The following is a 12588-nucleotide window of genomic DNA, read 5'->3' as shown; positions in this document are numbered from 1 at the left end:
GTGTCAAAAGTCAAGTGAAATAGTTAAGTGCTTTTAAATTCAAGTAAAGCAAACAGAGAACACAGGTAAACACTCCGAATGTAAGTAAACAAAAAGTTAACTGAAATATTTCCATCTCACTGCTGACCAAACACATGAGTCAATTAACAAAAACAGAATGTCTGTTTTACAAAGTCAAACATAGACTAAAACCAATCTACTATTCACAGTCAGTAAAAGCAAAGTACAGTGCAATTGTGCAAAAAAGTAAACAAAATGAAAGAATTCAAATAAATAAGCAGTAAACATTGACATAGGGGTCATTATTCACTATATTTTTTTTTTGCGTTTCAGAATTTTGCATTCTTTTGGTGCAAACTGTACATAGTTGGACACTAAAGCAAAGGTCGAGCTGCAATAGAAATTCCTTTAACAATAAACATACTGGTAAAAGCGTGTTCAAAAAACAGTGCAAAAAACAACGTTTTTAAACAACATAAAATATTTAAAAATAAAGCAAAGAATGAAAAATATTTAAAAAAATGTAAATAAATATGGTGCAATATTTGTGCAGTGCTTTGGCTAGGTTCGTCAGAGTTTTATCCTCCTTGCTTTCTGAGATAAAAAGTCATTTATGACATCATTGTAAATGATCTCTTTTCCTACCTGATGGTTAATGCTTATTATTACTAAACCTGTGAGGCGTTCTTGTGCCATTGCTGGTCACATTTAAAAGCAAAACAAATGAACATAAATAAAAAAAATGCAAATATGGCCAAGGGGTAAAACCAGGAAACTCAGAAGGTTTAGTGATTGACAAACCTACAACATGAAAGCTATGAGTTATTTCATAATAGATATTCAATTTTAGTCAGTGTACTCTAATTACAGCAGATATTTGTTTCGACCAGCAGAGGGCGCTGGTAACCTAGTGTTCGGTTGTCATGCAGCTGTTCTAGCAGTTAAGAAGAGATGCTATGCTAGCAAACAGAGCTAATAGAAAAACATGACTTTTACAGATATTCACGTAATATTACAGATATTCTTTCGGTGCTAAAGGGGTAAGGAAAAATTTATGAACATGCTTAAGAGTATTGGTGATTGTAATTACAAACACATGCATGTCTGGAATGAACAGATTACTGGAAATGTGCCCTGCAGTTTTGATGAACGAAATGCTCAGCAGTACCAGTAACATGCAAGTGGGGTTGCCAGGTTGGGGGCCCTCTAGTGGCCAGGGGGGGTCCTAAGCAACCGCTTAGTCTGCGTATAGGCTGGGCCATGGTTGTGGGATAAAAGAAAAAAAAATGTAATGAAAATAAAATCTAATGTATAACTTAAAGAAAAGCATTGTGAAATTAACAGTAAATATGCAATGTGTTGACTTGTATATGAAGTGTATATATAATTTTAAAAAATGTGCTTCATATATGGGGCGCTGATTGTAAAGTTGCCCATACTAACTTTTTGCAACATTAAGCCACAAACCATGTTTAAAAAATGTGTGAATTATTTATTTTTTTTTACGTTACTTTTGACCAGATTTACAGCAATAATTTGGAAAATTTGTGATTTTTTTTCTTGTCCAAAAAGAATATAAATGTAAATCTAATTGTTAAATCAAAATGTTAATTGTCAAATTTAATGTCACGGGAGAAACTAAATATTGAACTAATATGCTAATTCACCGGCAGTACCTAAATAAAAGCTCATTGACATTTAGATTTGATATTTAACATTTAGATTTAATATTGACATTTTATTTTTATGAGAAATAAACGTCACACATTTCAGAACTATTGCTGTAAATTTGTTCAAAGGTAACGGAAACAAAAATTCACATAAGTTTTTTAAACGTGGTTTGTGGCGAACAGTTGCTGTGTATTTAACATGCATAACATAACTTTACAATGGGCACACCATAAATCACATAGTTGTGTTTAGTAAATGGTTGACCGGTGGGTATTTTTTTATTTTTTATTTATTGTACAGTTGTCTTTAAGTTTAAACTAAGTATAAGGGATATTGAAGCTTGGTTGGATGGTGGGACGTCACCATATTTTTAAATCCAAAACTTGACATAGACAGTTATGCAAACGTTATACATGCGAATTTATTCCTGTTCCCATGAAATCTCTACCTTTTTATTTCTCCTAGTTTGAGCTCTCAAAGTAGGATTGACGCAGTTTAGACCCATGTGGAGGGTTCCATCCTGTGTAGCAGGAAGGAAGCACGGTGGGGGGAACGGCTTCACCAGTAAATGATTAGTGAACTACACTGTCTGCGCGTGACTGAGGTCATCACCAATAACTGAAAATCTTCTTGTGTCGCATCCGTCGAGAGTTTGAAGATGGAGTATAATCGTATTGTGAGGTAAAAGTGCTGCTTGTTTTTTTTTTTTTTTTGTTTTTTACGGTTATTTTATTTTTTATTTCAACGTGGCTCGTGTTGTTTTCTCCACTTTTTTTGTTTGACTTTCGTTTTCCGTTACTCTCAGTTCTCAGGGTGGGCCGAATTACGGACTATCAAACCCTGGGTATATGCCCACAGCCGAAGGAGTGCCTGGTAAGCCACGCATATGTTTACCTTGTGTATTTTAAATGTATTTATGACTGTATGAAAAGTGTGGAAATGTTTTTCGGCTTCTTCTGAAGAATCCGAGTGACGTCACTTCTGACGCACAGGTCACGTCCTGCACTGCACTCTGTAGATTAGAACCAGGACCTGCAGGGTAAATAGTTTGGGTTTACACGATAGTATCAGGGTCTAACCCTGGTCTGAGTCTAGTACGGAGTCGCAGTGAATAACGCGCGGAGATGGACTTAGGTAAAGTTAGAAAGATATTCACAGATATTCAGCTTTCCCGGACCAATAACTCATGAACGGAACATTGCTTTTACAAAACCGATATTTAGTTGCGATCACAGCAAGGTGGACCGCAAACTACAACCGGACTTTCCTCAGTTTTCCTCAAAACAAGCCGTCCTCCGCGCTTGGGAATTTGTATTGGCCTCTACGCGGAGCCGACTGTGGCTGGAATGCGCAGGGACCGTCTGCAAATTGCAACACCGGAAAAAGATACAAAAAAAATAAAAACCAATAATTTTATATAGGATAGTGGTTGTGTCATAAAACTTACAGCACACATAGTTGAGCTCTTCTTGATTATACTACAACACTTAGTTTCAACAAATGTGCTTTTATAACATTTTTGTGATTTATTTTCATTAAATAAGTACTAAAATATACAATAACTGTACTATAACATGTTGTAGTGTCATCAAACTCACAGCACACATAGATTAACTCTTCATGATTATACTACAACACTTAGTTTTAATAAATGTGCTTTTATAACATTTTAGTTATTTTTTTTCATTAAATAGGTACTAAAATATACAATAACTGTATAACTTTTATTTTTGACTGGGCTTGGCTGAGCTTTGTTAAAAAATGGGTGCAGCTGTAAAAAAAAAATTCATAGTTTAAACTGTTTTGTTTCTTTGTATAAATATCTAACAAATCTCGATTATTCTAGATTCCAAGATTTTGTTTGTTTTATGTATTACTTGTGTTACTAATAAAGTGTGATGAAGCTATATAAGAAGCTCTACAGTATATGTGTTTCATACTAGAATGTTTAATAAAAATTGCTCTCTTCCTCTTTCCTGTGGTGTCCTGGTGAAGAAAAGTTCATCTGTGTGTGTTGTGAGTTTGATGACTCTACAACATGTTATAGTACAGTTAATGCATATTTTAGTACTAATTTAATGAAAAAAAATCACAAAAATTTTATAAAAGCACATTTATTAAAACTAAGTGTTGTAGTATAATTATGAAGAGTTAATCTATGTGTGTTGTGAGTTTGATGACTCGACAACGTGTTATAGTACAGTTAATGCATATTTTAGTACTAATTTAATGAAAAAAAAAATCACAAAAATTTTATAAAAGCACATTTATTAAAACTAAGTGTTGTCGTATAATTATGAAGAGTTAATCTATGTGTGTTGTGAGTTTGATGACTCGACAACATGTTATAGTACAGTTATTGCATATTTTAGTACTCATTTAATGAGAAGAAATCATAAAAATGTTATAAAAGCACATTTATTAAAGCTAAGTGTTGTAGTATAATTATGAAGAGTTAATCTATGTGTGTTGTGAGTTTGATGACACTACATCATGTGATAGTACAGTTATTAGTACTTATTTAATGAAAAAAAAATCACAAAAATGTTGTGAAAGCACATTTATTAAAACCAAGTGTTGTAGTATGATCAAGAAGAGTTCAACTATGTGTGCTGTAAGTTTGATGACACTACCACTTTCCTAAATGAAGTTATTGGTTTTTATTTTTTGTATCAATTTTTGTTGCAATTTGCAGACGGTCCCTGCGCATTCCAGCCACAGTCGGCTCCGCGTAGAGGCCAATACAAATTCCCAAGCGCGGAGGGCGGCTCGTTTTGAGGAAAATTGAGGAAAGTCCGGTTGTAGTTTGCGGTCCACCTTGCTGTGATCGCAACTAAATATCGGTTTTGTAAAAGCAATGTTCCGTTCATGAGTTATTGGTCCGGGAAAGCTGAATATCTGTGAATATATTTCTAACTTTACCTAAGTCGGAGATGGATGTTAACACGGAAGCCCAAGGTAAGGGACTTATATTTCTAAGACGACCCAACGATCCACCTGAGAGGCTTGGGAGAAGTTAAGAGTTGTTTAGAAAGTCTCTCTGTCTTACATCAGCGCAACTTATTGTTTATTGTTCGGCTTTTAAAAAGTGAACTTGTGCCACGACTTTTCCCACATATTCAACAGTTGAATGAACTGGTTCTTCTGGTTTTTTTTTTTCCCCCAGCCATGTTTGCCCCACCCGCAGCGGTGGACGGCCCCAGCGCTCCTCCAGCGAGCATGTTTGACAGCATGCCTGGCTATGAAGGGACTGTGGCAGGAGGTGGAGGTAGAGGCTGCTACACGTACTCACATGTTGTCCTGTTCCACACCTGGCTACTTGGATCCCTTTAGTCTGGAGTTGACACACTCATCTATAACATGGGCTAAAACAGGGGTTTTCAACATATTTTTGTCATTTAGAAAAATATTATTCCTTTTCAAATTGAAACACCACACACAATCTCAAACAACTGTATTATATTCTGTCACCTCCTCAATGAGGAGGATGAAAACTAGCGTCTTTTGGCTAAATCTGGCTCATTTACAGCACAACTGTTTATTTATGTGCATTGTCCCTCTTAAATAATCAATACATTCAAATTAAAGACTTAATATAATCTTCCATTGTGTAAAATCTTGGTCAAAATGTTGTTAAAACCTGTTAAGGACTTTTGAAGTAATCCTGCTAACAGACGACAAACAAACAAATAAATATATGCCAGTGAATATAAAAGAATATACTGTATGGGTGCGCACACACTCTTGTACCATCGCGCTTACATTTTTTGGCCTTCTTAACCGAGAAGAAGTTCATACACTGATTTCAGATCAGTGGGCATCCACAATCAACAATGATGGCATATTACATTATAGTGTTGTAGTAACACACATATTTAATACTATAGGTGCTTTAAAGTTTACACTTCCCCTTACACTCAGGTTTCCACAATACCAGGAAGTATTTTTTCTCAGATGGAAGGCTAAAACCTTAATATATTTTGATGTCTAAAATTCCTCACTTTAGTGAACTAAGTTAAGTATCCTTTCACTATTTCCTGTAGGTGGATTCCTGCCACCTCCAATGCCTGCTGGCCCTGTTCCTCAGCCTGAATCTGCACCTCAAATGCCAGATTGGAAGTAAGCGTTTGACCTTTTCCCCCTTGCATTATTGCTTAAAATATTGCAAAATGATTTTCATCACGTGGCCCTGAGAAGTGGTTTCAGTATTGCAACTCAATCATGAATTTCTCTTCCTTTTAAAAGGATTGCAAAATCAACTGAATAACATCCTTTTACTTCTGCCAGTATCCCATCGATAACTGAAGAAACTGCTCGTGAGGCGTTGATCCTATACGCCTCCAGTAAATGTTGCTACAGTTCTGCACCAGCAAAAGATGGTGTAATCACTAACATGGAGGCCTTCAATACTTACAGGGTAAGAGGAAGCTGACTATTGGCACGTATGATTGTTTAAACAGAATTCTTGACTAAATAACATTAGTCGGTTACCTGCTCAGACTCATACCTTGACAATGATTTATACATGTGTTTTTCAACCATTGAATCTATATTTTTCTTTTAGTACCGGCTGGAAACATTTACTGAATCTAGATCGACAGAGTGGAATCACGAGCCCTACGTTGGTAAATCAGTGTTTTTCTTTACGGCTTTTGTTTCGACAAACATACATTTATGTTTTTATAATGCTCAAGTCTAAGGTTTAAATAAAGCTGCAACCCATGATCATTATGCATCAGATAAATCCATGGTATAGGCCCTTATTCTTCAATAAATCCAAAATCTCTTGCTGGGAAAAAAGTTGTAAAAGCTTGAAAATGCCGCTTGCAAATTTGTTTTAATCTCTACTGTAAACACGCCGTTTGCGCATTGCATTGTGGGATGTGGAGTGACGGAGACAGAAGCAGAGAAGTGATGTATTTATTTATTTTTTTTCACTTCATCCTGATATCACGGGCAATACAAACTAGAACAAAAATGGCGTCAAGTGAATCACTGTCCTCCTTGTCTGGTGAAGAAACACAAGAAGGAAAACCACTTTCATGCATCCGTTTACGGGACTCCAGATCCCACAATGCAATGTGTAAAAATGTCAGCAGTGTTCATGATGGAGATGAAAACCAACTTTCAAGTGCCAATTTCAACTTTTTTCCTTTCTTCTTGGAGTAAATTATGTTTTATAGATTGATCTAAGAGTCATGCACTATCATTTTCAGGGTTCTAACCAGGAATTCTTTAAAGCATAGGGGATCATGTGGCGCGCAACATTTTGAAATTTATAACTCTCTGAGGGCCAAATTTAGTGAAGTAAAGCTAAATTAGTTTTTTTGTTGTTGTTGTTATTTAATCTTTGTTCCAGCCTTACTTTAAAGTCAAAAGTTATTTGTTGACTTGGTGAAGGTAATGATGAATGTAGTTGGTTACCTAAGCTTGATATAGGTGACAAGTCCTCCTCTGATGAATGTTTATAGACAAGAAATAACATTTCATTCAAAAGACTGATTGCAAAATGCGTTTTTCAAATTTAAATGAGGTGTTATCTATCTATAGATAACACCTCATTTATCTATAGATAGATAAATGAATCAAGGAATCTCTGTCTGTCTGTGTGTCTGTCTGTCTGTGCCTCGAATATCTCTGGTGTTCAAGGACAGACAGAGCTCATATTTGCTACATAGCTACAGCTTGGTTCAAAGCTGTGTGACGTCGCATTTGTTTGTACTGTAATGCTACAGTTAATGAATAATTTTTTTAAATTGTCTACCGCGAGCGAAGCACAGCCACTGGAGTCATGTGTGTACCCAGAGCCAATCACTGCACAGCTCTGCTACGATGCATGCCAGAGCCAATGACAGTGGCGAGCTACTCGCACTTACACATTTATATTATATTTCATAATATATATTTTTGTAATGTTGGATTTAGTTGATTTTTTTCTTTTAGATTATCAAGCACAGTGTTTATATTGGACGGTGATTATGGGTTACAAAGCGGAGGAGGCTCACAGGCAGCATCGGGGGCAGCTAAGTAGCTGTAGGGGTTTGAGGGGTCCTCAGGTAAAGACGGGAGCATCCAAGCAGATCGCCTGTATTAAATAAATTGTGTGCAACACTTATTACGATGGTACCGATTAAAAAAGGAAAAAAAACGAATGAACTAACACACGCTGCTGAAAATGCACCATAGGGTGTAACATCACTCCGTTGGGCAGGGGTCACCAACACGGTGCCCGCATGGACCAATAAGCTTTGTCTAAAATCTGATTTTCTTTCCAGGATTCAAACTCACAAAGATAAATACATATGACAGATGTAGTTAGTGCTACTTAGTAGGGTTAAATGCTGCTGCAAGTGATAAAGTTTTATTATTAATGTAACCATCTTTAAATGTTTATTTTCACTGAAACATTGTGACAAATGTTTTTAAGTGTTGCAGATTGGGTGTATGGGTTGTGGTATGTTATAATATGAGAAAAATTTAAAAAAAATGCAAGGTGGATTTTTGTAAAATGTGGCACAATTTTTCTGTTTTACAAATGTTACATGTTATACTATTAGTTAATAGTTGTTTGTTTGTAGCTAGTAAAATAGGATGGTGATATTTTTCTATGCAATGTAATGAAAATGTATTTATTGCATAAATTAGGATAAACATTTCCTAACTTTTTAAGTTACCGCTAGCCCTCCTTATCTAATTTACATAAAGTGGAACTGTGAACATTTGGTATTTAGGAAGTGCTTTTCTAACTGGTAGACTTTCAGACTTTACAGTACCTATGAAGTTGCTCACAGTTTCAGAAAGGTTGGTAAAATTGCAACGAGGGAGTCCCCTATGTTAAACAGTGCTGGCGAGAACCCTGATTTTTATCTAATAAAAGATTATTGTGAGTAACAGCTTCGAATTGACTCTGTCTGATGGTTTTTAACTTCCTGGATTTAGGCCAGCCAGTGGATGCATTTGCTCAGCCACCACCAGGGCCCTGGGATATTAGTGTCCAAATCCCCAACTTCTTTCTGAATGCCAAAGACACAATCAAGGTTCCCTACACGTCGTCTGTGAAGGTATAAAACGGGGACCAGTGGTAATTGGTTCTGAAAATGGAAAATAAATTTGATAGTATAACATTTGTTTTTCCAGCCCTGCCATGGCTGCGTGGGGATGGGTCGGAAACCTTGTAACGACTGTGCAGGTGCTGGTAATGTAAGTGTTTTTTTCCCAACAGGCCTCAGTGAGCAGAGGACCCTAAGTGGGACACCATGCAAACCTAATCAGATTATTTAAAAAAAAAAATGTTTACCTCCTAAACAGAAAGTCTGCTGGGTATGCAATGGATCTGGTTTCCGTCATGGAGATGACCGATGCCACCACTGCAGTGGCAGAGGAAGGGAAAAGTATGCTGTGATTGTTTTTTAAACACAACAGTCACTGATTAAACTATTAATAAAGAAGCATTCTAAATAATTCAAATTACAGCACTGTGAATACATGATAGTGCTGATGTTTGTATGTTGGTTTGGGTAGATATTAATAGTTTTGCTTTGTTTTACAGCTGCAATCATTGCAATGGGCAAGGATCAAGGCAGTGTGACGTATGTCGGGGAAAACAACAACTTTTGGTCTACATCAACCTTACAATAAATTGGTAATATTTTACCCAAATGGTTAACTTATAAAGAACTTACAGGAATAAAACCATAAGATCTTTATTGTCATCACACAATTTAAAACTATATTTTGGTGGAGCAGATGCTAAATTGACTATTTCAAGGGGAAAAAAAATCAAGAAAATTTTCAAATTAGAAAAAAAGTAGAGTATAAGAATAAGTTAAAATAAAATATGAAATTATCTATATATACTAAAACAGTGTGGAATAGCTTTTTAAGTAGGGATGATTAATCAGCCCAACTTCCCAGTTCAATTTGATTCCGTTTATTGAATTCTTGTTAGATTACAAACAGATTTTCGATTAATAACGATTATTGAATCAATTGTCAATTATTGCTGATTATTGATCTTCCTGAGGGGTTATGTTCAAACTCTGAGTATGTTCAGGCTCAAATTAGAGAAGCTGAGTATCCCATTCCTAAACGCGAATGGTCTGTGAACTAAACCTGGTCGCTGGCAGGTTTTATCAAAGAAACTCTGGGTTTCTACCTGGCTCCGCCCACCAAAACACCATTTCTGAACACTTGACACTCTTCTCTGAAACACATTAGTAACATCACACACCACAGACGTGTTTAGATCATTACTAATGTTGTGTTACTTTACTTTTTTTTTTTTAATGTTTTTTTTGTGCAAATAACATTGTGGATGCAGAGCATTTAGGGAAAGTCACATGAGAGGTTGATCTGCATTAAAACGCCTACTGACGTCTGTAGTAAAGTTCCCTGGATACAAACCTGTGGAGAATGTAAAGAATTATGACATATTTTTTGGACTTTGAGATGGCTCTGGTGACAATATTACATTAAAAATCAATGTAAATGATGCGATATGAAGCTGCAGTCACTGTCTTTATAGCCAGTGTAACGGGAGGGCTCTCTATGCAGCCATTCATGCTGCTGCCACGTCTCTTCAGACACATTTTATTCGTCTTGTCACTGAAGCGATAAAGTGATGAAGCGACCAAAAAACGCGACTAATCACGGGTGATTTAAGCCACTGTAGTCACTGAAGTGGTGTTCAGTGTGAACGCACCTATAGAACCGGCTCATGTTCCTCAAATGCCGGATTATTTCATCCATCAGGGTGAATAAATCTCTCTCTTCCGGGTGGTTACCATGGTAGTTCATTTAACCGTCTATCCATTGATGATGGCTTTTTATCGAGCGCGTGCACGTAAGTAACCCAAGGTTTACATACTCAGGGTTGATTAACCCACTTCTTACCAGCTGTAATAGAAGTCCGATACCCAGAGTTTCCCATCGTGGGGTATGTTGACCCAGAGTTTATGAATTCACTCAGAGTTTGTTAACCCTCCTTTATGGAATACCCCTCTACCTTCATTAGTGAGTTGCTGAATTATTTGACTCTTGAGTAACTCCTTATAGCACCTTCAGTATTGTATAGTGTAATAAAACTATCCCTATTATTATTATTATTATTATACATCCATCTATTTTCAGACCCGCTTTGTCCTATTTCAGGGTTGCGGGGATTATTATTATTATTATTATTGTTTTACATGTAATTTCACTGTTAAGTGAGTCTACTCTTGTGAATAAATGCAGATGCTAAGGAACTTTCTGTGGTCACAGGACAGCAGGGTCATAACTTTTCATTGCAACATAAATGGAAATGAAACCAGCTTTCTGTAGCTTATAAAGTACACACCACTCATTGCTACGTCCGAGAGCTGGAGTTCCTCTCTTCGATGATGTGCTGGAGAGACTTCTTGTTTTTTGCTGTGCAGCCACAGAACTATACTGGGATACGGTATTCCAGTATTGATTCTATAACCTGTAAAAGCTCTCCAGCTTCTTGTTGCGGATGTGGAGCAGCTAAAGTATTTTTTTGATCAATTGGTTGTGATTTTTGACATTTATAAAACAATTCTCCAAATGAACCAGAGTTTACCAAAATGTCTCATTGACAAAATAAAAAAGAAACCACTATGAACATAGAAGACAACAAGGACAAATACAGTAAAAACTAATGTTTAAAATACCAACAGTTGCTCAACACTGGTTAAGTTGGTGAAACATTGGTGTGTACTGTATTTTATTAAAGCTAAATGCATTTATTTTTATGTTATTTACAGGGCCAACAACTCTGATGACTACGTTGTGGAACAGTTGAGTGGACTTCAGGTGGCCAACCTGAGCAAAGTGTCTGGCAAAGAGCTGTACAGGGACTCTCAGTACTTGGTAAAAAGTTTATCCTGGTATTTTTCATTAAAATCAATCAGAATTATTTTAGTAATCCCAGGGTAAACTCTAGTTTTAGTTAATGTTTTTATTTACTTTTAGTTTTGTGTTTTACATTGCTGAGCTCTGAGCTACACAGGAGGTGACCATGAAAATGCATGTTACCCAGTTTAAGTAAAACAAATCTTGCAGACTGACAACAACTAACAATTAAGATATTTGGGGTCATCTGTTGCAGGTATACCCACTGATGGGCTTCCCTGATCCTTCTGTGGTGCAGGCCTCACAGCGTTTGGTCAGTGAACACCAGGGCAGGTTTTCCCAGACATCACGCATTCTACAACAGGTGTGTAAACTTTAGGATAATAAAAAATGTCTTCACGATTAAAGGTGTTTTAAAAATCTAATTCAGCTTCTCTGTTATTTTTTTTCTTTCGTTGTTGTTGTTGTCTGCAGCGTCAAACAATTGAGCTGATCCCCGTCACCAAGGTCACTTACTTGTGGAAAGGAAAATCAAACGTCTACTTTGTTTATGGAAATGAGTTTAAAGTCGATGCAGAAAACTATCCCGCTACTTGTTGTTGTTCGGTAATGTAAATGCAAGAGTCGTGTAAGACCGTATTAACCTTGCATGCTACTGAAAACAAGGGATCACATTATAATACAGTATACAATCTACTCAATGTTTACCTAAATGTTGCCTTGGTAATCTTTAATCATTCATAAAAACTTCATCATGATATAAAATTCTATTTTTGCAATAATGCTTATTGTATCTGTGTGTATTTAATCTAATTGTATGTTTAAGCAGTTTTATCAAACCCAAATATTGAGGCATAATGTTTTCACTAAAGACTGAAAAAAAACACGCTAAAGTGAATTTGATCATTTTTCAAGTTCTTTAAGGCTGATACACATCTAATGTGTTTAATAAAAAATGTTTGAAAGTTATCACTTTGTTAATTCAGTTACTGCTTTGGAGACGATCTATCACACCCGACATATGTTATTACGCCATTCACAGAAAGGTTTTAAGAAAAAAAATAA

At 36.1% G+C, this 12588-nt stretch overlaps 1 protein-coding gene across 2 annotated transcripts; it reads left to right on the top strand.

The window, feature by feature from the left end:
• The first annotated feature begins 2205 nt into the window (after nucleotides 1-2205).
• On the top strand, nucleotides 2206-12492 carry LOC114466573 (protein SSUH2 homolog). 2 transcript variants are annotated; one of them, XM_028452112.1, is made up of 13 exons: nucleotides 2206-2352; nucleotides 2477-2544; nucleotides 4838-4939; nucleotides 5715-5790; nucleotides 5959-6088; nucleotides 6236-6296; nucleotides 8611-8732; nucleotides 8809-8871; nucleotides 8980-9062; nucleotides 9221-9313; nucleotides 11436-11541; nucleotides 11780-11887; nucleotides 11998-12492. In XM_028452112.1, exons 1-13 carry the CDS (start codon nucleotides 2330-2332, stop codon nucleotides 12136-12138), a joined length of 1176 nt encoding a protein of 391 aa, XP_028307913.1. In that variant the 5' UTR covers nucleotides 2206-2329; the 3' UTR covers nucleotides 12139-12492. The 2 variants fall into 2 exon arrangements, with proteins under 2 accessions (XP_028307913.1, XP_028307914.1); XM_028452113.1 differs by lacking the exons at nucleotides 2206-2352; nucleotides 2477-2544 and adding an exon at nucleotides 4377-4629.
• Nucleotides 12493-12588: the final 96 nt, after the last annotated feature.

Source organism: Gouania willdenowi, chromosome 7 (assembly GCF_900634775.1).
Source record: "Gouania willdenowi chromosome 7, fGouWil2.1, whole genome shotgun sequence".
Taxonomy (NCBI): domain Eukaryota; kingdom Metazoa; phylum Chordata; class Actinopteri; order Blenniiformes; family Gobiesocidae; genus Gouania; species Gouania willdenowi.
Note: the sequence above shows the minus strand (reverse complement) of the source record. Positions and strands in the feature narration are given on the sequence as shown.

Bases quoted from the DNA above. Each gene is read 5' to 3' on its own strand.
- LOC114466573 (XM_028452112.1), top strand. From the start codon at position 2,330: ATGGAGTATAATCGTATTGTGAG. The intron at 2,353-2,476 runs GTAAAAGTGCTG...CGTTACTCTCAG, and splicing joins GAGTATAATCGTATTGTGAG to TTCTCAGGGTGGGCCGAATT. The intron at 9,063-9,220 runs GTATGCTGTGAT...TTTGTTTTACAG, and splicing joins AGTGGCAGAGGAAGGGAAAA to CTGCAATCATTGCAATGGGC.